The 27,862-nt window shown below is 38.0% G+C and overlaps 1 protein-coding gene and 1 pseudogene across 14 annotated transcripts in view; one reads left to right on the top strand and one right to left on the bottom strand.

Annotated features, from left to right (window-relative positions):
* Window positions 1-356: 356 nt before the first annotated feature.
* Window positions 357-27,862, bottom strand: part of PIAS2 (protein inhibitor of activated STAT 2) — a 103,974-nt gene continuing 76,468 nt past the window's right edge. For 7 of the 14 annotated variants that reach the window (XM_070361748.1, XM_070361747.1, XM_070361743.1 and 4 more), the window contains 5 exons: window positions 25,564-25,697; window positions 23,115-23,286; window positions 14,765-14,904; window positions 10,454-10,491; window positions 6,414-8,464 (listed from right to left, as the gene is read on the bottom strand). In XM_070361748.1, coding sequence (XP_070217849.1) covers window positions 8,282-8,464; window positions 10,454-10,491; window positions 14,765-14,904; window positions 23,115-23,286; window positions 25,564-25,697 — 667 coding nt within the window. In that variant the 3' untranslated portion in view covers window positions 6,414-8,281. The other 7 variants (XR_011462462.1, XR_011462461.1, XM_070361752.1 and 4 more) reach the window with 7 other exon arrangements.
* LOC138985410 (small ribosomal subunit protein eS25-like) lies at window positions 15,394-16,790 on the top strand (annotated as a pseudogene).

The following is a 27,862-nucleotide window of genomic DNA, read 5'->3' on the forward strand; positions in this document are numbered from 1 at the left end:
CAATATTCATAGTAGTATAGCTGACCCAGGTAACCTGGCCCCTAGGATATAGAGATTATAGGCAGAATTTCCCCAGCCTTACGTATACAGTAGGCTGAGTCTACAATGGGTCCTAGGCCTTCAGGTTTAATGAAACACCTACTGGCACATTCTTGTCCCTACTGTGCATTTCCCTACCCATCTCCCATTCCTGGCCCTCGCCCCGTAAGAGTTTGGAGTCTATTAGGTTAGTGAGCTCACTTCCTCCAAAGTCCCCAGCTTCTTTCATCCGTCTGCCTTGTTTCCCTCCCTTGTGAATACCAGTTGGTCAGATGTCAAGTGATTTCTACAGTCAGTGTAAGTCAAACACAAATGACGACCCACCATTTCTTCATTGACAAGCATTTATTGAGCACCTACCATGTGCCACACCATGTTTGGCTCTGGGATGCAATTGAAATATCCTGCCCTCATGGAGCTTACAATCTAGCAGAGGAAACAAATACACAGTGAACTAATACATAAAATAAACACAGGTTGTGCCTTCTGCCATATAGGATACAAGCAGTGATGTGGTCAGGATATTTAGGAAACACTTTTTAGACAGAATAGTCAAGGAAGGCCCCTATGAGAAATGGTTAAAAACTGAGTATGAAGCCTGACTCCCCGCTTATATGCTACAAGTCACTTACCCTCTCAGAATCTGTTTCCACATTCGTAGAATGGAAATTATCGTATGAAACTCAACCAATGCTCCTTACTGTGAATCACCATGAAAAGTCTTCAATAACTTCTTGCTATTGATATTCTACATGATTTTTCATGATTTCTTACATACTTCTCTTAATATTCCTTAGCAAACTTCTGGCTATTTTGGACATTTTCAGCCGTCTCTTTATCTGTGTGCTCTTGTAGCACCCTGACTCCATCTTTAACCACTGCACTACAATCTCCCTATTCACTGATCTACATGGCCTTAGTTAGTGGTTAGTATTAACCGCTCAGTCGTGTCTGACTCTGTGACCCCATGGACTAGAGAGTCCATGGAATTCTCCAGGCCAGAATACTCGAGTGGGTACCCACTCCCTTCTCCAGGGGATCTTGCCAACCCAGGGATCGAACCCAGGTCTCCCGCATTGCAGGCGGATTCTTTACCAGCTGAGCCACCAGGGAAGCCCCATCTACTGGATGGCAACTTTGGTGAAGGTAAGTCTCCGTCGTGTGTTCCAAGTGCCTGATACAGTGCCTGGCATAAACAGCCTCTCAAATATTTAATGACATGAGACTTTTATAAGCCAAAAGCAGCAGCCAAAAGGTGGAAGACATACAGGATAGAGGGAAAGTCTCATGGAGGGAGGTCCTGAGGACAACAGAGGACACAGGCATCGAAGGTTCACGGGGCTGGACTGGCCTTTGGCCCAACTTGTCCTCTGAGGCTGGAATAAAGGATGAAGGTGAGCGCGGAGGTAAAGAAACCATGCTGAAGTCCTGAATCTTCTAATTGAATTTGGAAACAAGATCACCTGCTAAGAAAGGTGTGTTCTGAAAAGGAGTGGTAGGCTGTCATCAAACACACACACAAAAGACAAGAAGTAAGTGTTAGCGAGGATGTGGAGAAAAGGAAACCCTTGTGCACTGCTGGCAGGAGTAAACTGGTGCAGCTAGAACAGAGAACAGTACAAGGGATTCTCAAAAAATTAAGTAGAATTACCATATGATCTGGCAATTCCACTTCTGGGTATTTACATGATGTCAAGTGATTTCAAAGAGGTATGTGTACATCAATACTCACTGCAACAGTATTTTACAATAGCCAATGTATATGGAAGCATATTAAGTGCCCACAGATGAATGGGCAAAGAAGTGCATACATACACAACACGGCCATTAACAACAACAAAGAAGTCTTGCCATTTCCAATAACATGCATGGATCTAGAGGGTATTATGCTAGGCGAAATGTATCAGAGAAAGACAAATACCACATGATCTTGCTCCTACGTGGAATCTAATCAAATGAAATGAAAAGACTCATACAGAGAATAAATGAGTGGTTGCCAGGAGGGAGAGGCTGGAGAGGGGAAGAAATGGGTAAAAGGAATTAAGAGATATAAACCTCCAGTTATATATATATATTATTTTATATATAAAATAAGCCACAGGAATGAAAACATACAGCATAATACATTATTATAACTTCATATGGAGACAAATGGTTATTAGATTTATGATGGCGAGAATAGATGTAAACATCAAATCATGTAGTACATCTAAAATTAACATAATTTTATACATCAACTATACTTCAATTAAAAAAGAAAAAAGGAATGGAGATATTTGCATTAATTGATGAGAATGGGGAAAGAACCATGCCGTGTCAAGTCAAAGGACTGGCAGGTGATTGAGAAAGGGGTCTGAGGACATGCTGAAGGATGTGATAATGACGTTAGGTAAGAGTACAAAGAAAATAGAGAGGGTTAAATAGGGAGTTTCAATGGAAGAAAATGTTGGAGGCAAGATAACCAAAAATCTCACCAGCCAGTGTTGGATGGGTCATCCGTCAGAACATGAAGTCACTGAGAATACGACAGAATCAGAGATGGCCAAGTACACTGTCAGGAAGTGAGGCCTTCAGCAAATCAATGGGAGTGATCGATGGTAAGAGCAGAAGTAACTAACAGTGTAACTTCCTGACACAGGCAACAAAAGGGCAGATTTTTGTCAGAAGCCTTGAGAAATTATTTAGAAATTACAAGACAAAGGAAGGGCAGCTGCCACCACCTCCTGAGATAGTGGAATGTGGACACAGCCCACACTGGTGAGAGCTGCAGGCTATGGCAGGCCTTTAGGAGACAGCCAAATTCGTTATGACAAGGCAGTTAAGTACAAATTCAAAAAAACATCAACTTGCAGCCAAGCATGGTTAAGGGAAGATAGAGGGTGGACAGAGGGCTTCCCCATGGCTCAGCAGGTACAGAATCCACCTGCGACGCAGGCAACACAGGCTACCGTCCAAAGGGTCGCAGAGAGTCAGTCACGCCTGAGCAACTGCGCATGCGCAAGCACAAAGGCGGGCAGGCAATCGGGAGAGACTGCAACACATACAGAAGGGAGACCAGTGACGGTAAAAATGGAGGCAAGGGAAGTCTGCACTTCTTAAAGACTGCAGAACAAAAATATGCTTCTTGAAAACTTCCTTTCTGAAACCTCATCTTAATCATCAAACTCACCATTGTCTCCCCTTAATGACTGTTGTCCATTCTACCTTGAGAAATGGACTCAGCTCTTATTCCTACATCCACTTAATCTTGAGTCTTCCTTTGAAATGGCTCCATCATCCACTCCTTCCTTATTCCTATAGCCATCACCTGAAATCAGGTCTCATAATTTTATGTCTAGGTTACCACACCAGCCTCCCAAATAGCCTACCTAATTAGTGTCACTTCAGTCATAAGGCTTTTGAATTAATAGGTCTGTTTCAGATACCCAAGTCCAACTGCAAAATTTATCTGTTTCTTCATTTGCAACACAAAGACAACACTACTTTCCTTTGAAAGACTGCGGTAAGGAATGTGATATGTTGTAGGTTGCTCAGCACAGCTCTTAGTAGGTAAGAATTCCTGATTTTTGAAAACTTGCTGTAAGCCCTTTGAAGAATGGGACCAGATCTGTTACGTCAGTCTAGTCCACATACATTTTCAAAACACACTGAAACCTTGTTGAATGGTGTGATGAAGGCCAAAATACGAGGGATATTTTATAACACAACACTCTTCATGTAAAAGGCTTGAGCTTTGAAAACATAAAAGCAGCTTTACAATCCATTCAAAAAGAAACAGTTCAGGAAACAACACGGTATGCCAATCAAGAAAGTAATACCTTGAGCAAAAGACGACTGCAGTCTGTTTTTCTTATCCCAGAGCTACCTTGAGAACACCAAGATGGGGTGGGAAACACACACGAAAAAAATGAGAAAGCAAAGCTTGGCTCTGCTTTTGTTGTTGCTTTAGCCTTACCACTTTTCCAGTTTGAGTTGCACTGCCTTTGGCTCAGAAGATCCTACTGGCCTTGGGGAACTCAGAAAGGCCAAAATGGAGCCTAAGGGAAGAGAAAAAAAGAGAGAGCTGGCTACTAAGGGCTGGCCCCAGGCAAAGATGGTTTCAGAAAGTCAAGAATTTCTAACTAAAAATGGAAAACGTAGTGTAACATGGGCTACTTTGTAATGCAAGTAAAACTGTGTGAAAAACCATTTGGATATCCTTATACGCAGGTGTTTCTGGAACATATCGGAGAGATATATTTGAAACTGAGACATCCCAGGAAAATTTCTGCCAATTATCTCCAAATCAGTTACCCCAGCTCACCAAGGTCAGAGGTGGAAGGCCTTAATGCAGATGCCTGCATACAGGTAATGGTACATATTCTTGGGAAATATGGTTAGATAGTTCTCATACCACATGGTTAGCAAAACCATTTGGAAAACTGTTGTGCACCAAAAGTTACAGAAGTATTTACATCCTTGACTCAAGCTCACCTCCAGGAATTTATCCTAAGGAAATAATTTATGCACAAAGACATGCACTGTAACAGCATCATGAGATACAACTAAAATGCCAACAGGGAAAAGCAACAGAAAGCATGGCACATCCATACAACGCAGTTTTTAGTAACATGGAATAATGCCTGGAGACTGAGAAAAAACAATCAAGATACAACTTACACTGAGAAGGAATAAAACTATGTAAAATCAAACATGTAGCAAAGAGACCGGCAAGAAACATTCAAAAATATTTAAGTGCCCTTTCTACCTTTTCTGTATTGTCTGGACTTCCCACAATAAGCATGTATTACCAACATAAACAAACAAAAAAAATATTGAATCAGACAAGCATTAAAGCAGAATGGGCATTTTTATATAGATTTATTGGTTTCTGCTAGGAATTGGAGTGTGGTTCCTAACAAAAAAGTGGGGGCTTACAAACCAGTCATTCTTTAAAAAGCAGAGAAGTTATTTAATTTCTTTTCTGTAAGTTCCACCATATTCACGTAGAAATGTAGCAGAAAAGATGGTGAATCAGGTTCTATCATGAATTACCAATCTAAATGACAACTCCATGCTCCCACAACACACAGACCTAGACCCAGGGTCACAAAATACGTCAGACCCAAGTTTTAAATGGCACACTGCTCTACGTTTTCCACGATGAAAAAGATTAGGAAAATAAGTGTTTACTTGGGGTGGGGGGGAGACTTTTTTCACACCCACTGGGGACTAGAGAGAAATGAACGACTGAGTTGAGAACTAATATTTTATAAAATTCAACTTTACTTAAAAAGACGAAATGTAAAATAAATACTTTTTTGGCAGAAGAAAAGCAGACACCTTGGTTACTAGATGACAGACGTTCAGGACTGCTCTGAAGGAAGAATGGCGGAAAGGTCTGAATCCTAAATCACGACAGTCTGTTGAATATCTTTCCTCTACAATCCAACCTTTCTTCAAATCCTTTTAAAATTCTACCCTAGAGAAATTTGCTTTATACCCAGAGTTATGGATCTCCTTATGTATACTCATAATCGTTCACTTAATTATGGTATTTCCATTCTAGCTTTCTAGACTCTACAGTTTCATGTGGCCTTTATAATCATCCCACAACAGATGATGAAAGGATTTATACCTTCTGGGCAGAAATGGAAACAAAGTCCTAAAGCGGCTTACCTAAGAATCAAAAAGTTAGTCGATGTAAGCAGACCCTAGGCTGAAGCTACATTCAGTACCAATTATATTGTCATGAGTTATCAGAGCAAGGAAACTCGTCTAACATTTCTGTGTGAACAAAGATAAAAACACAGGCTGGTTAAGTGTTTGTAAGAGGCTGGTAACTGCAGTTCCTTTTCTTACACATCATCAGATGGCAGATGGTTGGCTGCCACCTAAGTACAAGTAGTGATGACCTCCTCTGAAACTGAATTATACTTGGTTGAGCAGGTATCTTGGCTAGTAAAAGACACTACTACAAAGGCAGGGTCCCAGTAAAAGTATTTGGTGGCCATACTAAAAAAAGGACAATGGCTTAGTAAGCGTGCTGTTGTCATAGAGCCAAAAGCATACAAAAAGGTACTCACCTTCAAAGATACATACATAAAAGTCTCAATTTTAAGATTATAAACTCAAAAGTATATTTTTAAAAATGTTAGTCGCCTGTATGAGATAAATTAAAAATTTTATGTAATTTAGTGTAAAGCACCAAAAATGAACAATACAACTGTTCACATAAAATAGTGAAAAGAAAAGTACAACTATAAAAGCACAGCGGTTATCAGTTACAAGAATCGAGTAAATGAACTAATTTCTATTATTTTTTTCATTTACCTTATAAAACTCTGTTGGTTAAGTTGGGGGGGTCTCTGAGAATCTAATGGGTAACAAAATGATAACAAATATACAGCATTTCTTTATTAACAAATTATATCACACAAATCAGGTTACTTTTTCTGTCTGATTACAGAGTTAACAGAACTTGCATCCACATTTAGAGCAGCAATATAAAAGTTTACCAGGAAGAAATTCTGTGTATGGACGAAAGGACTGCAACATGTCCTAAGAATTGAAAACTGGCAACTATGATGTAACAACTGCAGAAGATTCAGGCTTGTTTTCCATGTTTTTAACTCTCCAAAAGGGATAATACATTAAGGGGATAATACAGCCAAAGAAGGGATGATGTAAAAAATCACAGGAAATTAAATGAGTACAAAAACAGCACAAAGGTCATGAGAACTTGAGAAGGTATGAAAAACCAAGCAGCGACAAGGCAGCTCCCTGGAGTTGCACCAGGCCTGACTGTTCCCTGTCCTACACGAAACTGGTGGACTCTTCATCTGGGCATTTCAGTCTGAGAAATCAGCCAGATTCATGATTTTTAAACAAAGGTTTACTTAGATACAACTTAGGGAGAGAAAGCTAAACATTCGGAAAGTATTAACTCCTTGAGAAATCAAAATTGTGCAGCCAAATGAAAGCAAAGTATAAAATCTGGATAAAAATGTTTCTCTAAAGGTAAAATTCAGCTTCCTGAGAGATTTCAAATCAAACACATAGTAAGAGAGTGGTTTTCAAAGTGGGTTTCAGGCCCATCCTCTCTTCAAACTTTTCTTATACCCAAACACTTCTAATTCTGTTTTTATCTTCTGTGGTTTCAGCAAACATCTCCTTTTTTAAAAAAAAAGGAAATCTGATGCCACCTCCATCCCTTTGCTATTGTTTGTTCTTTTAAATTTAAAAATCACTATGAGAAAAATGAGATCTATGACATACTTTGTCAGTATTACTCATTGCAGATTTGAACATTATCCTATACAATAAACGAGTAAAAGAAGTTCTTAGGAAGAAATTAAACTTTGCTATTCCCACTGCCCCTAAATCTGTTCTTCTACTGCCTCCATGCTCTCAATATTTCTGGACAGTGTGAACACAATCTTAACATTCCAGCCACACCTTAATCCAGACACATTTCAGTCAACAGTCACGGAGAACTTCGTTGAGAAGGTAAGCCCTAATTTACAAACATCTCTAGAATGAGAAAGTTCAATGACCAAAAACAGCACACATTACATCAGGGCAGACTCTGTATAGTGTTCTTCAACATACTCACTATTAAGGAGCAGCCAAATCCCAGAACTCCACTCTGCACTCATGGGCACAGAACACCAGAGTAGAAACAACCGCCAGGGGAAACATACAGGCCATGTTTCTTGGATGGAAACGGAGAACAGTGGAACCCAAGCTTTGGCCACTTATCTAGACTTCATTACTTCAACAAAACAGAACAAATCCATGGAAAGGACTCATTTGGCAAATGTAACTTCTTTCCATGTATTTTTTCCTTCACATCAGGTTAAACAAAAAGTTGTCATTTTAGAATCACTGATTACATCTTTTTTAATTAGAAAAAAGTATACTTGAATATTTACATAATTTTATTGCTGTGTACTACAACAAAAAAAATTTAACTTTTTTGTAGAATCTATCCAGTAACATGAACTTGAAATCCATTGCTCAGGAGGATACAGTTACAGCTGAATGTAGCTGATGCTCCAGAGGACACCAAGAGTAAGAAAAATCCGTGCACGTCATGTGGTTCTTGTTGCAGTCATCTGTGTTCATCTCTCAGAAGGCAAACGAATCCATCTGACATTTCAATAAATATCAAAGCAATCATTAGCAAAAAATAGCTTCCACGGACCAGAGATCCAAGAAAGAGCAGTTCTGATGAATGATTCCTAGAATCGAGAGTCCTTCTTTAGTCCAGTGAGATGATGTCAGGAATGTTACTTCCACTGCTGGTTATGACCCCTGTCTCACTCCTGCTGCTGGATGAACTAACATGAGTACTGCTCTCATGGGGGCTGGTGGTGGTGACAGACGCACTGCTTGCTGTTAAGGGTGAGGTGAGACTATCCAAAAACATAGGAGGACAGTACTGCTTGAAACAAACAATGATGCGGGTGAGGAAGAGGCTTCATTGATTGTAAATAAAGACTACACACTGTTAGATATGCATAAGTGAAAGCCACATATTTAAATCTCGGTGGGATTTAAAAATTTCTCAAAACTTCACATCTTTGGATAGAAGGTGGCACGAATTTAACATTTTACATTATTTGATGAGTGCAGCATATTCTTGACTGTCTCAAAACAGAATCTGTTGACCAAATATGTAGGTAGTAGTACAAAAATGTCAATAATAACTATAGTTAATACTGAATACTAGCCCCACAATTATGAATCATACTTAGTCTTGAATTTGCTCACTAAATGTATTTATACCAAATTTAAAGCACACTGTAAAAGGCTAATAAACTTATCTTTAATGGCTTTAAGCAAAAGTGCTAACACAAAATTCAATAATTCTTTCAAAAGTTATTATTAATTAGACCCTTAAGGAACAATGTTAAGACTTATCAGCGGAAAAACAACATCTGATTCCTATCTACATACATGTAACAGTACTTGTGTGATTAGAAGACAGCATACACTCTAATATAGAGACTACACGGTAGCTAACTACCCCGAGATGCTCAGAATGAGATCTCCTGTATTTTGGAATAAAAAACAAAACAAAATTTTGGAATAAATCTTAAAGGAAATCTAACTGCCTCTGAGATGTCTGCTTGACAGCCCCCTGCAAGTGTTTATAAATGCTGGTTTAAATCTTAGTTGCTGATCCCCAAACAAATTTCAACCTGGGTTTAAGTACTCTGATACTGACCAGGAGGAAGAGAGACAAGAGCTAAAAGCTTTATTTTATATCACCATAGACTGTTTTATGTGCGAAACAACTGCACTAACTTCAGTATGATAAGCGAGGCCCAGTACACACTACAAGAGGAGAGGTCCTAAGTTTGTGTTTAGATTGACTACATGAAAGATCAGTAAGGACAGCTCATCAATATTATCAATTCTAGGTATTTTTTATCAACAAGTTAGCCTGACACCAAGCATGCTGAATAGCCCTATAAAATCAAAATCCTCAAGGTTCCAAGATGATTTTTTAAAAAAGGATGATTGACATAAAAGTCAGTAATACTGTAATCCTGAAGAATCTATCTCCTAGAAAAATACATAGATATTTTGCTATAGAATCTACTGATGTAGCAAAGTCAATTTAGGGTGAAAGGAAACTTCTCTTTTTGTGCTTGTCACCTTGGGCCCAAACTTCCAGTACTGCTTGTGTGATCAGAGTATTAAACCAGGAAGCTAACCTGTGGTTAGCTGATTCTGAGCAGACTACAAGAGCAGTGATCCATGGTTCTTCCTCTATCCGTCCCTACTCTCAGCACTTCTCCAGGTCTCTTTCTCTGTCTGCTTTCCCCATCAGCTTTTCTTGTGCCTTTTCCTCCTCTCCTGTTAGCCTATCAGTGGAGGCTGTGCTCACTGCAAGGTCTTCATGGTGGGACACTGGAATACTAGTTTCTTATCTCCGACAGATAAAACACGAATGGTTGGTTTATAGCAATTTTAGGTGAGGGCTTCTTCAAAGTCTGAATTTGACTGCCTTTAAAAACTAGGAAGAATCAAGCTAATGATTCAATCTGTTTAATCAGCTTCAGCCATCTTCTATGTACAGAACAAGTGTTTTACAAATTATCTCTATAAAGTTTCAACATTTCCAGTCATCCAGCACTGCTTCCCCTCATTTTAATCACTCAAATGCTTGTTAAGAAATGCCAAATGATTATATTAAACTAAACAAAAAATAATTTAAAATGCTAGTAGTAAAGGTCAAAATATCATAACCTGAAAAACGTCATGCCTCCAAGTAAAACTGTGAAGTATTTATAGAAGTACTTTCCTTCCATCAATTTAAGTAACTGAAAGTTGACTGTCCTGATTTTATGCAACTGGTCATTTTTAGTTAGTGACACAACCAACAATCCAGTACAAATTAGTTGCTTAAATTCAGGATACATACCTGGGGATCAACTGGAATAAGGGAAAGAAAATCCAAACCTAAAACAAAAATGTTCTGTTAATAGTTGTCTCATATTTTGGAGACAAGAATTATTTCCCCAAATCATTTTTTATTTAAGTCATAGAACACTTGGGTTAAGTCCTTACCATTCTGCTGTAGAGAAGGTCTATACCACAATCAGGATATTTCAGGATATTTATGTGCATAAAACCCAAAAATGTACATATGTCTTGACAAACCAACTGGAAAAACCATCCCCAGAGGTTTAAAACGGGTAGAGGAGTCCAAAATTTAAATAGAACTAGTCAAAGCAAATTTTCACTTAGCGGAATGAGAAGCAATAAAATGAAGAGATGATTATCTGGATTGAGACATTAAAAAAAACATGCTTAGTCTCTTAAGACACTTCACATTTATTTTTTAGAAATACACATTAAGCTTCATCTAAAATATCACTTCTAAAACAAATAAATGTCTATTTCACGGACAGCTCTCTGTCCCCCGGTTCCCACAACAAAAGGAGTAGTACACAGTTCAATACGCTGCATAAAGCAAGCACTTTGTAGCCGCTGCTTACTAACAAGCTAAACCTTGCCAAGGTGTACTGGGTTATAAGCTAATGCAGTTTTCTAAAGATTTGGGATCCTCCAATTATACTTATATAGAAATAGAAAAGTAACAAAAGGTTGCCCAGTAATACTGTTTTGAAATATTAAAGTTATAACAATAAATAATAAAATCTTCATGTCTGAAAAGTCTAGCAATAAACTTCAAGGTCAGTTCCCCTAGACCTCTGCTTGACTAAATTCTAAAACATTATAAAAAAAAAATCATATATTAGGTATATGATTACTAAGGCCAATTTCTATTTATTCTATGAGTTTTTATATCCTGGTATTCAAGGTCACCTCAAGTACAATAATCATAATAGAGTGTACTATGATACTGGACTGTTAGTCTAAATAGAGAATATGAGTGGGAAATTATATTTAACCTGTGTTAATACAACTGATAAATGTTTAAGTTTATTCCCTTATAATCTCTAAATAAGGGTAAAATGATAATACTTACTGAATAATACAAGCTGTAGCACCAATCATTTGAAAGAAGTCATTCAACTTCTAAAAGATTTTTGAAAACTGCTGACATGACTTGTCGTTTCTTATGGCTATCACTAGCTATAAGATACAAGATTTGAGCCAACACTGGACAAAGGGAATCATAACCAATTTTTCCAAAGAGTTCCCCATTAAAGTGATACTAAGAAGGTGATGTACTTCAGTAAGCGAGTTTCTGTTCACAGTAATAATACCGCTGAGTAAATCCTCTCTCTGCGGCAGCTGAACAGTAATTCAAAATCTGTCTAGCCCTTATAATATCATCTGCAAGTTTTATATATTCAGCATTTCTATTACTGGATGATTATTTCATGTGTGCTAACAGTCTACTGATCTGTATCTTTTGACATCTCATCCAAGGATAACTGAATATGATAACATCTAATGCCATAATAAAAGTATCTAGAAATTTTTCTGAAATTTTGATTGAAACCCACTGTATCTCCCTAGCTGTATTATACAGATGCTGTCTACATAAAAGTCAATAATATTTCAATGTAAATATTTCTCACTTAAACCATTTTCTCTCCAACAGTAACACTGAAGCTTGAACAGTATTTCAGATGTTATTCCTTCTATTAAAAAAATATTATCAACAATGTCTTATAATTCTACTTTATAAGTATAGACTATGAAAACTCTTACATGAAACAGATGAAGCTTCATGAATAGTGATTAAAACATTATTGCCTTAATACTTTATAAAAGTTCAGTAAAATGCTATTCTTATTTCACCATAAGTTTGAACTGCAATGGTATGTTGTGTTTTCACTCTTAAGTATTTCATAATTATCTTTAACTAAAAAAGCAGGTAGTTTTAAAAATTATGATGGTACATTCTAAATGCTTTTCTCAATACTGATAGATCTGTAGTTTTTAGATTTTAAATGCTTCTTCATGTGAAACTGACTTTGTATGTCTTATTAATAACAACACATTTTACTTACTTGAGCCATGAAGTTTAACAAAACGTAACTGCTACATGATTAAATATGTAAATGTTTAGCACTTTCAAATTTTAATGATACAACTTTTGAGCACCATTCGCACCTGACAATATGGCACTAGCAATAATAAGGCAGTCATATTTTTTCGTGAAATAATCAAGCTGTTTTCCATTCCACAAATACAAATTATGTTTTATTTTTGCATTCACTGTTGCACAGTATCAGAAGATGTTCCAAGCTGCAGTTCATTATTAATATCATTTCTTCTTTGTTCTCCTGCAGATTCAGAAGATTCATGTTTATGATGTTTAAAAGGAATGTTAAGAAATGTATTAAGAGTTTGTCATCTCTCAATTCTTGGTATTCTATTTAATATTTTATTATAAAGTATTAAATTTATAAATATCAAAACTCTGTACAGTATGACTAATTACATAAAAATTATGCACAAAAAAATCTCCAAAGTAATTACTAATTACAAAAGAGCATGTTAACAGTAAAACCCAAATAAAAACTAAACTATTTAGATCAAGTAACTACTACATAATTCATAAATGACGGTAAACTGGTAACTCTTCTAAAGTACAATAGATCCTATTCTATTCCGTTCATTTTAATAAGCAGTATCACTATACTAGCTTATAATGGCTAAATACCAGTCCTGGATAATAGTCTTAGTTCTTACCAGCTTGAATGTATTTTATGAAATACACAATTAACATATTTTATCGCATTTTTCTCAAATCTGTACATTTTATAAAGTAAATAGTCTGACTTTATGCCCAAATTTTGAAATATAAATTCTCTGAAATTAAAAATTCATCCAAACTCACACAATTCAAAAACTAACAGAGCAAGTGATTTGTACATTGTATCTATTCTATTGCTAAATGGCCAGAGTCACTTAGTAAACAGAGAAATGTTCATTATCTTTTTCCTCAGGATTAATTTTTAATTCGAGATCTTTGGGAAATGAATTCTTCTGGAATGCTTATTTGTAACACATACTAAGATGACATGTGGAAACCTTTCAACTTCATTTAAAACTAGCCACAGTTAAAATAAAACATGGCAGTTAGGGATTAAGACTCTGACTTTCTCTCTTTCTTATGGACCATGAAACTTCACCTGTAACTCAAGATCAAGCTTTGTATCAGCAGTAACTCTGTAACTGGTGCTGGCTGGGTTTACAAACAGTTTTTTTTTAAATAACCAATTCCCAAAGAACATGTGGAGGAGATATATTTAAGAACCAAAAAGCTTTTAACATTTTTTTTGATGGATACTATTTTTAGTTTACTCTTTTCCATTAAATTGTATTCAAACTGAATAAACTCTGAACAAAATTACACCTGACCAGATTACACAACTATCAGCTGTTCCAACAACACAAATTTCACCCAATAGAATATATATTGTGCTTAAAATAAAGACCTTATTAAGAGGGCTAAGAAGGATAAATCACAGGTCAAATTAACTTCCTAAATCCAGAAAAGAAAATTAATAACAGGAGGAGGTAACTGAATTTCAATAAAAGGGCCCTTCAGAGAGAAGGGAAGTCATAAAGTCACTGGTTCTAAACTTGTGCCAATTTGATCTATGAAAAAACTTGATACTACGGTAGCTCAGGCAGCCATGACGTTTTTAGCTGTTAATATCATATAAAAGATATTCCTAAACCGACACAACATTGTAAAGCAATTATCCTCCAATTAAAAAAAAGAAATGTTTTTTTAAAAAGATAACTCTAAACACTCAGGAGTGTTGTGGAAAAAGAGCAGGCAGATCTGATTTTTACAGGGTAAAGCTGGCAGGCAACCTGACCTCACAGTTCTCAAGTGTATTCTGAAGTCGTGATGGGCTACCAAGAAGTGATGCGCTTTTAGAAAAGAAAAGTATGAGAAAACATTCTCCCTAACCTGTGAAGCTTTCATGAAAAACAAACCAAGAAAAAGTCTCCCTGTGGTACATCCTCTATGCAGGAGAATAAATTTCGTCAAATTTTCCCACTACCCTACCACTCTATTTCCTCCCAACAAAATCTATAGATTGCTCGGTAGTTAAAATGATAGCAACTGAACGTGATTAATATTTAAAACAGGTATCACCCTTACAGGAACCCTTTCCTTAGCAATTTCCTTTGCATTTTTATTTAAGATACTTAAATTATATTTGCTTCACAGATTAAGATAAAAAATAAATGGTAAAAAAAAAATTGATAAAAAACAAAACAACTCTTCACATACCTGGCAGATCTGAGGACATGCTTGAGATTGGCGTGTGGTGGAATGGTACTGAGTAGTCTGTTAATGAAGGCGGAATAGCAGCAGGATCAACCGAAGTCACACTGGGCACCCTTACAGAAGATGGCTGATACATGAGAACCCTGTTTTAAATAGCATGGGAAATTACAAACAATCTGGCTGTTAGTTCACAGGAGAGAAGAGCTGTACTACGGGGCATTCTCAATCGTAAGTTCACTAAGCTTCAGAACAACTATGTGGCAGCTACTCACTACACAGAACGCCACTCACTCTCCTCTTTCATAACAGTCTTCACTTTAACATGAATATGTTGCCTCTCAATAGCAGCTGTGACATAAGAGCAAGGTGGCACTAAAACATAAAGAACACTGCTAGAGCAAAACATAGAACTCTGAACCACAAATAGGGCTATACGCTACACACTGCTTTTATTAATGTATGTGTAACATGCATGTGATATTAGTAAGTTATATATAAAGAAATTTAGAAAGAAAATAGAAGACTCCGAAAATTTGATTTAAATCAGGGTACCTTTATGACTAAAGCTACTTACTTACTATAGCTCAAACATAATTCCTTCCATTATGTAACATGAATTGTGTTAATTATTAGCACTCTTATCTGGGGATCACCTGAGTAAAGACAGTCCTAAAGCCAGCCAGTCTGATAAAAAACCAGTAGCAATCAGAAAAGAAATTAGATTAAGAATAAAACATTCAGGATTTAAGACATAACATTCAGAAATAAAAACACTAGCTACCATGATACCATCTACTCTTTTAGGAGAGCTATGACTTTGAAATTCACTGTTCATGCTACTAAAAACACAAATTAAATATACTTAAGATAATTTATTATTGGTATTTATACATATATGTATACACACTGTATATATACACTATAATTATTTTATAATTTCAAGAAGCAGTATGGTTAAACATATTTTTGAAGTAGTTCAGGAAAAAAGAGAAATGATTTTGCATTCTTCCCACTTAATAGTCATTATATCTTAGTCCAGAGTTGATGATTAGAAGTCCTCAAGAAAACATCTTAAATATATATATATATAAAAGAAACTAAGCAACGTCATGGACCCTCTGGCTGATGGCGACCATCTTTTTGTCCAACATCTTAGTGAGGCTGCAGGGGCAGCAGCTGCTCTCCCATCTCTGAGATGCTACCCAAGGATGACAAGAAAAAGTAGATGCCAGAAAGCCAGCCAAGAAAGACAAACACCCAGTGAGCGAGTCGGGGGCAAGGCCAAAGGCAAAATATGGGACAAGCTCAATAACCTAGTCTTGCCTGACAAAGCCACATACGCCTGACTACGTGAGGAAGTTCCCGACTACAAGCTTAAAACCTCAGCTGTTGTCTCCGAGAGACTGAAGACTCACAGCTCCTTGGTCAGGGTAGCCCTTCAGGGGCTACTTAGTAAAGCATCCATTAAAGTGGTTTCAAAGCACGGAGTACACGTAATTTAAACCAGAAACACCAAAGGTGAAGATGCCCCAGCTTCCAGTAAAGATGTACAGACGGGTCCCACCACTGTACATTGTGAAAAATAAAACTTCTGTGAGCTCAACGAGACAGGCACAATCTCCATAGCTGAAGGGGTCACTACAAAGATGACGCACAAGTGATAGAAACAGCGCGTGCGTGTATATGATCAGTCACTAGGTCATGTCTGACTCTGAGACCCCATGGACTACAGCCCACCAAGCTCCTCTGGTCCATGGGATTTCCCAGGCATGAATTCTGGAGTGGGTTGCCGTTTCCTCTTCCAGGGGATCTCCCCCACCCAGGGATCAAACCAGCATCTCCTGCAGCCTCTGCACTGGCAGGAGGATTCTTACCACTGAGCCACCTGGGAAGCCCTGTTATTCTGTACTATTTTTCAAAAAATACAGATGTCACTGGAAAGGAGGAAAACAAAGTCATCTTGAGAGGATATACGTGGCTGTGTTAGCAAATGCTAGTCTCAGGAAAGCAAGTGAACTGAGACTGATCTATTTGGGAATCACGGGAAATACAGTATGCTTGAGACAACAACATAAGCTAAGTATTTCAAAACACATTTTCCAGACGTAGGTGAAGACCAACAAAAAGAGCAACCTGCCTCAGTTACAATCAGGAGGTTTCTTGGATGCCAGTGTTACTTGGCCATCTAAAACCACAAAGGTAGACTCTGGAGGGGGAAAGAGAGCCCTGATATGAGCTCAAGTATGCATGTTATATTAAAGTACATCTGCTTCTGGAAGTCTGAAGACACTGGTCCTCTACAAGGATGAAAGTACAACAGGGAATCACCAGAAGTGTTTCCAAATTACACATGATCCTACCTCCCACACAGGAATGTGTATCAGAAACTGGGGCATGGGGTCATGGGAAATAAGAAGGAAATAGAGACTGGCATATGTTTGTACACACAAGGGGGCGTAAAAAGTGGCTCTGATTATCTCACACTGGCTTTTCTCTTCATCCTCAACTGACCTTTCAATCTGGATCAGATTCATAGAAAACAACACTCCCTTTCCCTCCCTGGCCCTTTACTTACACCTGCACAGAAGTGAGGTCAATGTCCCCGTGTACTCGTCACCACAGTAACCCTTAACCACTGCACATCTTCTGCTCTCATAACGTAAAACTCTGGGTGATTAACTATTCCTTGTTTCACCAATATAAAATGCTACACAACAGGTAAAAATGCCACAATCCAGTGACAGTACAAATTATTAATCAACATCTACAATCTCAGCAAATATCTGAAAAATTAAACAATTCAGGGTAAGTTAAATCCGATTACCTGAACTTTGTAACATTAACACAAATTCAACTTCATATAGAATGGGTAAAATTCGCCATTTGTTAGGATTATCAAATTACCTACTGGTAGCGGATTTTGGCACCCCACTCCAGTCAGTACTCTTGCCTGGAAAATCCCAGGGACGGAGGAGCCTGGTGGGCTGCAGTCCATGGGGTCGCTAAGAGTCGGACACGACTGAGTGACTTCACCGTCACTTTTCACTTTCCTGCACTAGAGAAGGAAATGGCAACCCACTCCAGTGTTCTCGGCTGGAGAATCCCAGGGACGGGGGAGCCTGGTGGGCTGCCGTCTATGGGGTCACACAGAGTCAGACACAATTAGCAGCAGTAGCAGCAGTAGCAGCAGCGGATTTTTATCTCAATCAGAAGCCTCACAAAGATCACATTCGGAAAGGTAAACAACTCTAATGCCTGTGCAAAAATAGATGTATTTATAGACACGGAATAATAGGAACCATGGTGAAATCTAAATGGCTATGTCTGGTGGAATTATGGGTTTAAGTATGTGACGCTATAAATACTAAAAACATTTTGTTACTCCCTCCTCATAGGATTGGCAAATACACACACAGGCCTATATGTACATTATGTATTATGTACACATATAAGTTTTTATAGCTTTATGCATATCAGGAAAAGGTTGGCTTAAAGCTCGACTTTCAAAAACTAAGATCATGGCATCTGGTCCCATCACTTCATGGCAAACAGATGTGGAAACAGTGAAAGATTTTATCTTCTTGGGTTCCAAAATCACTGCAGACAGTGACTGCAGCCATGAAATTAAAAGATGCTTGCTGCTTGGAAGGAAAGCTATGACAAACCTAGACAGCATATTATTTTTTGTCTGTTTTTTGTTTTCATGTAACAAAAAAGAGTTATTGTGCAGTTTGTCAAATAAAAGATGAATAATAACAATGGCCAAAATACGTCACTTTTCCATGCTTTACTGAGCACTGTCATTGCCATTATTTCATTCAATCCTCACAATAACTTAATGAGTTGCACATTATTATCATTCCTATTTTACAGATGAGAAAACTGAGCTTACAGAATTCCCAAAGTCACACGGTTACTACACAGGAAACGTTACAGGTTGTTTACTGTCACCTTTGGTTCATCATATTTAAGTACAAAGTCACTATCCTTGTCCAAGTCAGCTCTATTTCTGTCAGTGATACCGGACTGCACATTATTAATAAAAAGAAGAGGCATCACTTTGCTGACAAAGGTCAGTACAATCAAAGCTACGGTTTTTCCAGCAGTCATGTACGGATGTGACAGTTGGACCATAAAGAAGGTTGAGTGCCAAAGAATTGATGCTTAAGAACTATGGTGCTGGAGAAGACTCTTGAGAGTCCCTTGGACTGCAAGGAGATCAAACCAGTCAATCCTAAATGAGATCAACCCTCAATATTCATTGGAAGGACTGATGCTGAAGCTCCAGTATTTTGGGCACCTGATGCGAAGAGTATGACCTACTCAATGGACATGAGTTTGAGCAAACTCCAGGAGATACTGAAGGACAAGGAAGCCTGGCACGCTGCAGTCCACAGGGTCACAAAGAGTCAGACATGAATTAGTGACTGAACAACAACATAATTTCACAGCACAAAAGAAAATTGCTGGCATACTGCTAGACAGCAAATATTAGTATTCTAGAGTACTAGATCACTAAATTCATCATACTTGGCCCAGACTTAGATGTCTGAAAATTCAGTGACTTGAATTTTTATCTATAAACCTGAAATTCACCAGGTGTTCCCACTTTATGATCATAAACATATTTTCAAAGATTCAATTCCGCTACCAATTTCTAATGATTCTTCAGTTCAGTTCAGTCACTCAGCCGTGTCTGACTCTTTGTGACCCCATGAACTGCAGCACGCCAGGCCTCCCTGTCCATCACCAGCTGCCGGAGTTCACCCAAACTCATGTCCATCGAGTCGGTGATGCCATCCAACCATCTCATTCTCTGTCGTCCCCTTCTCCTCCTGCCCCCAATCCCTCCCAGCATCAGGGTCTTTTCCAATGAGTCAACTCTTCACATCAGGTGGCCAAATTATTGCAGTTTCAGTTTCAACATCAGTCCTTCCAATGAACACCCAGGACGGATCTCCTTTAGGATGGACTGGTTGGATCTCCTTGCAGTCCAAGGGACTCTCAAGAGTCTTCTCCAAAACCACAGTCTTAATGTATCTCTAATCTTTGCTTCCTGTCTTGAGAATACCTCTTTATTAATGACAAAGCAATCATTCAATTTCCAAGGCATGGAGTAGGTGCATAATATTTTAAAATTATCTGTTAATTTAGAAAAACACCAGACGTTTTCTAAAAGTCTTATTTTCCCTCTATTCCCCATTTGCTTACTAACACTAAGAAGCCCTATGATAAATTTTCACCTCAGGGAAAATTTCCAGATGCTGACACAAAAGGGAGGACATGAGAAGAATGACCAGACACAAAACCAGAAAAAAAAAAAGAAACTAAGAGTTGGACAGGATTACACAGATGAAATAATCACAGTATGGTCACCACTGTGACACCTGCACAGGTGGCATCCACGCTACCTTAACACAGAAAAACATCAATGTTCTTAGTGTTCAAAAACTCCAATGCAAAGTTTTCATGTATCATTCCTCTACTGGATGTGTATCTGCCAAATGCTATAACAAAGAATAAACTTAACCCAGTTCACCAATGACTCCCGTTCAAGACCTACAAGGTAAATACCACATTTTCTCTTTTCCTGGCTTCACAGCTTCAGTCCTTTGACCCATTCATCCATCAGGCTACTCACTGTCCTCTTTCCCTCCTCTGGCTGCTCTCATTAATACCCTTCTTGATGAAAGCCCTGACTAAAATGGTCTAAGTGAAAGTCATTTAGCCTAAAATGGAATAGAACTGGCATGGGTATGTATCTTGGATACTGCTTCTTTTGTTAATGCAATCTAAGAACAAATCTGCTCAAGTGGTAAACCATTAAGTGAATTCTGACACTTCAGAGAGCTTCTAGCTAAATGGCTGTTAATTTACAGATGGCCATCATCTATTAAGATGATGATATACAGTCGTCCCTCAGTATTCACAGCGGACTGGGTCCAAGGACCCTCTCCCCAGAAGGATACCAAAACTCACAGATCCTGAAGTCCCTTACCTCAAATACCATAAAATTCATCTCTAGATTACCTTATACCTTATAGGACTTCCCTGGTGGCTCAGACGGTAAAGCGTCTGTCTACGATGCGGGAGACCCGGGTTCGATCCCTGGGTTGGGAAGATCCTTTGGAGAAGGAAATGGCAATCCACTCCAGTACTGTTGCCTGGAAAATCCCATGGACAGAGGAGTCTGGTAGGCTACAGTCCACGGGGTCGCAAAGAGTCGGACACGACTGAGCGACTTCATGTATGTATACCTTATAAGACCTAATACAATGCAAATGCTATGTGAAATAGTTCCTGCTTTTGGAAACTTTAAAAAAAAAATTTTCCTCTAGCCATTTCTGATAATCCACAATCGCCAGAATCCACAGATGTGGAGAGCTGACTAGCTGTCTATGACAAGATCCATTTTATCAATGTATTTCCTAATTATAAAGCATTCTTGGATAAACTCTATTTGGCATTAAAGGATACCATTTTAACATATTATTAAATAATTTACTAAGATCAAATTCAGAATTTTCATTGATCTTCCTAATGTAAGCCTGTTTCGTAACAGTTTTCCAATTTGGCTGTTAATGTATAAGTCAAGTTTGGGTATTAAGAATTACGCCAGCTTCATAGAATAAATGGGGTAGCTGCACTTTACAATTTAAACCAAAATTTTCACGTGTTGCTGGTTTAGTCACAAATTTCCACCTTATACTCTAAATGTTAGGTTTTTCTTTTTACCCTAGATGAGACTCAACATCTATCTCTGTGGTAGCTGATCACAGGTGTGAACTGTCCTGATTCCTCAGCATGGTGAGGTCATCTCAGATGATCCTTACAGTGAGCCACCAGAGACACCCTCCAAGATAACAGTAACCCTTCAACCTGGTGTGAATCCATCTAACTATATATATATATATATATATCCATCTAATTATATATTGTGCAACCTACGTTTCCCCAGCATGCTCTAAAGCATTTTATTAGAGAGTAAACTCTGGAAATATCACATCTAAGCCAGTAAACATTTCAAAACTCTATTTTCATTTTTTATCATTTAAATTCTAGAAGTGCCAACCAAACTGTCTGAAAGAAACCATAAATGATCAGCATCCCAGAAAAAAAATTCCAGTTGAAATACTTATTTCATTTTCAGTTCCACTAAGAAAAAAAATGCACTCTCACTGTGATGTGGAAAGCACATCTTGAAATACAAGTATTTTAACAGTGAAGAAGGCAGCACAGAAAGCTTTAATTCTCCTGGTTTCAAAAGTTAACTGCAAAAAAGGAATGTTTCAAAAGTGCACCGAGAATATAACTCGACTTGTATAAAATGCCTAGAGAAGGCAAATTTATAGCAATAAAAAGGAGATCAATGGTTGCCGACTGGAGTGTGCATGGGGATTAACTCAAAGGAACATGACAGACGTTTACTGGGTGTTGAGAATATTCTACAACTGAGTTGTGATGATAACTGCGTACCTATGAATTTAATAAAACCACTGAACGGTGCAACTCAAGACTTCAGATGTGGGATTTTATGGTATGTAAATTATACTCCAGTAAAGCCATTAGAGAAAAGAAGTGCAATGACAGGTCAAAAGACAAGACTGGCACACCCAAGTTTGGAATAATATGCTCATGGGATGTCGAGAGAACCCTCTGCTACTTTCTTGCAGGTTCTAAAATCTCTCAAAATTATCTATTGCTAATTACTTAAACCTGTCATTTAGATGCCTTAGAAACAAATGCTAGACCACATTTACTTGCCCACACTGTGCCTTGGAGAGGGTGAGAAGGGAAGGCAATCATTTTTTACTGAGAAAATTACCATGGGCCTGAATCAGGCTGAGCTCTTGCATTATTTTATTGAAACCTGAATATAACCTTATGAGGTAGGCATTACTTAACCCCATTTTACAGAACAGGAAAAGGAGGCTCTAACAAGTTAAGTATTTCATCCAAGATCACAGAACGAGTAAGCAATGGTGTCAAAAGTAGAATCCACACTGGTCAGATTGCCAATTACACACTCCACACACTCCACTTCCTCACGGTGGTCTGTGATGCCAAATTTACTCCTTACAAAGAGTCAAGAAAATAACAGCAAGTGTTCAATATGAAATATTTAGACATGAGAAGATTTCAACCCTCACTTCCCAAAGACGGGAATATCTTCTTCATCAAAATTTGCTTTCCCATGAACAACATGCTCATTTGAAAATATTTCAACTGAACAGAACACAAATTAAAGTGTCCCTCTATGGTTATGCCACTCTCCAAGAGCCATTTACAAACCTAACCCAGGAACAGTTAGTTCCAAGTGTAATAAACAATAGTGAACTATAAATTCACAAACCCTTTGGTTGGGCTGCTTTGTGTTTCTGACATAAAGATGCATTTCCTTTTGGCAGGAGGGCCTTCCTCTTCATCAGAAGAGCTTTCTACTGTTAGGTCAATGACATCCACTTTCTTCTTGCTTGGCTCATTGGCTACAGTCACTGCACACGGCTTACTGAGGACAGTTGAAGCTACATGGAGGGAACAGAGTGGGGAAAAAAAAGTGAGAAGTGTAATACAAGCTCTAACCATAAGTTTTAAACTGTGAAGCATGTCCTAAAGAATACACAGCCCATAAAGTCCATACTCATCCCATGGACAGAGACTAACTCTCTAACTTCAGACATTCATCTATGAAACGACTGCTTACCTAGGAGACAGAGGGAGCACAATGCCTTGTGAGAAGACCAAAACCTCTTTCAGACGGCACCTGCTGAGTTATCTCCCCAGTACTGCCAGTAGATCTGTGTAGATCCTGCTCCTCACACTATCTCCCCCGGTGAGGACTCACATTATAGACAGACATCTGGAGTTAAGGGGCTGGTCTCTGGCCGTGGACAAGAGTATGTGGCTTTACTGGCTGTGTATTCTCACAGACATGGTAGTATGAAGTCAGAATCAAACACTTCCATTCTAACAAAGCAGTGGTGCTTATATCAAAGAATACATAAGCTCTTCACCACAAGCCAGAACTGGATAAAATGCTCACTTTGATAGTATCAGTTGAAAAAAAGCCTAACTATCTCACTTTAACAAGTTACTCAGACATTCGAAGTTTTTCTTACCAATTACCTACTTAGGTTCTCCTTTCTACCCACTTCCATAGTCTTACACGATATGTTAACTCACTGTTTCAAAGAAAATATGCTCTACAATCTACTTAGTAGAAAATGCATGCTACTTGATCATGGAAAAGCAGTAGCAACTAATTAAATCACTATTTTTCTCACATATGAGGGAAACCTTGATCATTCCCACGGGTTCAGTAACAACACAGGAGAATGATTAATACTGACATAAAATCCTTTACTTTTTCCTCTCCTCCTACTCTGAACACCTATTATTCATTACGTTGCCAGATGTGAAACACAGTCAGCACAAAACTCAGTGAGTGGACTATATCAGATAAAAAGAAACTAGGTGCACCTCAGGTTTCAATTTCTCAGATGGCCCTGAATTTCCCCACTCAGCACGGACATCACAGGGAGCTGAAGGCTGAGCTAAGTGTAACTCAGGCTCATATTTCTTCCCACAAAGCAATGAGCTCCGAACTCACTTTTTTTTTTTTTTTCAAACCAACTAACGTATGACCATCTTTCCCCACCCTCCATTAATGGAAAATGCAGCCTCTCTATCCACATGTCTACTTGGGGTTCGTTCCTCCAACAGATACTCTAAAAACAATTCTGAAAAACTATCCATAGAAATGTCACATAAATCTGCACGTTATAACAAGCACAGCATATTAAGATGATTCTAAAAACTACAAGCAATGTATTGGTGAGGATGTGGAGAAAAGGTAACTCCAGATGACTGTTGGTGGGAATGTGGTGCAACCACAGTGGGAAACAACACGGCAGTTTCTCAAAACACTAAACACAGAACTACCCTATGACCCAGCAATTCCGTCCCGGGTATATACTGAAAAACAAAACAAAAACACTAACTCAAAAAGATGCATGCACCCCAAAGCTCATAAGAGCATTATTTACAACTGCCAAGATAGGGAAGCAACCTAAGTGTCCATCAACAGATGAATGGATAAGGAAGATATGGTGTGTACCTACAGACATGCACACGGACATTAAAAACAAAAATCTTGCCACTTGCACCAACATGGATGAACTTGGACAGCATGATGCTAAGTGAAAAAAATCAGAGAAAGACAAATACTATCTGAAATCACCTATATGTGGAATCTAAAAAATATAACTAGTGAATGTAACAAAGCAGCAGCACACTCACAGATATAGAGAACAGATTAGTGGTGACAAGTGGGAAGAGGGAAGAGAAGAGGGGCATTAGAGGGGTGGGGAAGTGGGAGGTACAAGCTATTAGGTTCAGGATAAGCTACAAGGATATGTTGTACAACACAGGGAATATAGCCAATATTTTACAATTAACTATAAATGGAGTATAACCTTTAAAAATTATGAGTCACTATATTGTACACCTTTAACTTTCATAATATTGTACAGCAATTATACTTCAATAAAAATAATAAGACAATTTACATGGTTATTTACTTTATATATGAAAAATATACTATGAAAAGACTGATTATAATGTGGTATAAACCTCTGCACATGTCTTAAGAAAAATCATTTGGGAGAAATAAGATGTGTAACGATCAAAAGGTAAACTGAGGACACTGAACTCCAAACAAGCGTTCTAACGGCCGAGGCGAATGCTACAGATACAACACACGAGTCTCACTGCTTTGCTCTCTGCGGCCATTCTGCACATACTTTCTATTTTGGGACATGGTTGGGTGGATACTTTCATAGCTTCTTTCTTCGGTCTCATTGGACACCAAGAACCATCTTCTTGGAATTTGATCTCGTCCACATCAGTACAGTCATTGAGAATTTCCATAAAAAGCCTATAAACCAAGTAAGAAGAATAGAAACATAATTGAATGGCTTTGCTCAAAGGTGAAATAACAAAGTAATACATTTTACCTTGGAGACAAAAGGTATTTTGTATTTTTTGTTTGTTTGGTGTTTTAATACTTCACACTTTACAACAACTATTATCACCTCCTTCCTCCTAGGCTTTATCTCCTTAACAGGCAACAGAAGAGTTAAGTGACTTACTGAGTATCATTCTAAAAATCAGTGGTTAAACAAAAACAGACACAACTGGAACATTCTTGCTGGGACTTGCAATAAACAAACAACCCTCAACATAACGCATGAACCAAACACAAAAATTACTGTCCAAAATATAACATATATGATTATCAAGAAAAAAGGATCACAGGGATGGGGAAAGGAGGCAGAAATAGAGACATCGAAGTCTTAATAAATTTAAAATAACTCAGCATATAAATTATGTTACAGGATCAAAATGAAATTGGAAAACAACTTCAGAAAAATATTTGGAAATTACACAGAACAATTCAGGACACAAAGATAATATTAAAACACTCAGGAAGTATTTTGTACTGAATGGAAATGAAAATATACTAAAGTCTGTAGAAGGCAGTTAAAGCCGTACAATTTTCCATTAAAAAAGGATGCAAATCAAGAACCTCACCTTCTAACTAAACAGAACTAGAAAAAAGTAAATTAAAGTGACAATAAACCAGAGAAGGAAAATAACAAAGAACATAAACAAAATAGGGAAAAAATAAAATAGAGAAAAAACAAAGAAACCAAATGCAGGTACTTTAAGATCAATAAAAACCGACAAACTTCTAGTCAGACTTAGACTTACTCAAAAAGCAAAAGATAACCCAAGGAACCTGTGTCTGTTAAAGAAACTGAATTTGTAAAAAAATTTACCACAAAGACAATTCTAGGCCCAAATGTCTTCAGTATGAAATTCTACCAAATATCTGAGGAGACACAGTATGACTTTCCAGCTCACCTATAATGCCAGCATTGTGTGGGTGCTCAGTTGCCCAATCGAGTCTGACTCTGCAATCCCATGAACTGGGGCCCACCAGGCTCCTCTGTCCATGGGATTTCCCAGGCAAGAATACTGGACTGGGTTGCCATTTCCTCCTCCAGGGCACCTTTCCCACCCAGGGATCGAACCCACATCTCTTGTGTCCCCTGCACTGGCAGGAGGGTTCTTTAACACTGCACCGCCTGGGAAATCCCATAAGGCCAGCATTACTCTGATAGTAAAAACAGACAATACAGGAAAACAGACCACTCTCTCTCACGAACTTAGCAAAACAAACCCAACAATAAATATAAAACATAGCAAATCATGACCAAGTGGGGTTAGAATGAAAGGTTAGTTTAATATTTGAAAATCAATCAATGCAAATCATCATGTAAACAGAGTAGTCAGTTTAAGACAGCAAGACAAAAATATAAAAGGCATCTAAATTAAAAAGGAAGAAGTAAAAACTGCCTTTATTCACAAATTATTAACTTTTCTATACAGAACATTCTATGTTCTCCGTAATGCAACTAGAACTACAAAATGCATTGAGCAGAGTTTCAAGATAGACAAAAATCAACTAAATTTCCATATAACAAGCAGAAATTAATATAAAAACTAATACCACATCAAACATGAAATAAGGGGATAAATCTGACATAAGGCACACAAGACCAATCAACTACCAAGTATTACTGAGACCTAATTAATGAACAGTATGAAAAGGCAAAAAGATAGGATGCTGAAAGATAAATTCCCCAGGTTGGTAGGTGCCCAAAATGCTACTGGAGATCAGTGGAGAAATAACTCCAGAAAGAACGAAGGGATGGCGCCAAAGCAAAAACAACACCCAGCTGTGGATGGGACTGGTGATAGAAGCAAGGTCCGATGCTGTAAAGAGCAATATTGCATAGGAACCTGGAATGTTAGGTCCATGAATCAAGGCAAATTGGAAGTGGTCAAACAGGAGATGGCAAGAGTGAACATGGACATTCTAGGAATGAGCGAACTAAGATAGACTGGAATGGGTGAATTTAACTCAGATGAGCATTGTATCTACTACAGCGGGCAGGAATCCCTTAGAAGAAATGGAGTAGCCATCATGGTCAACAAAAGGGTCCGAAATGCAGTACTTGGATGCAATCTCAAAAA

The sequence above is a fragment of the Bos mutus genome, chromosome 24 (genome assembly GCF_027580195.1).
Source record: "Bos mutus isolate GX-2022 chromosome 24, NWIPB_WYAK_1.1, whole genome shotgun sequence".
In the NCBI taxonomy this organism is placed as follows: domain Eukaryota; kingdom Metazoa; phylum Chordata; class Mammalia; order Artiodactyla; family Bovidae; genus Bos; species Bos mutus.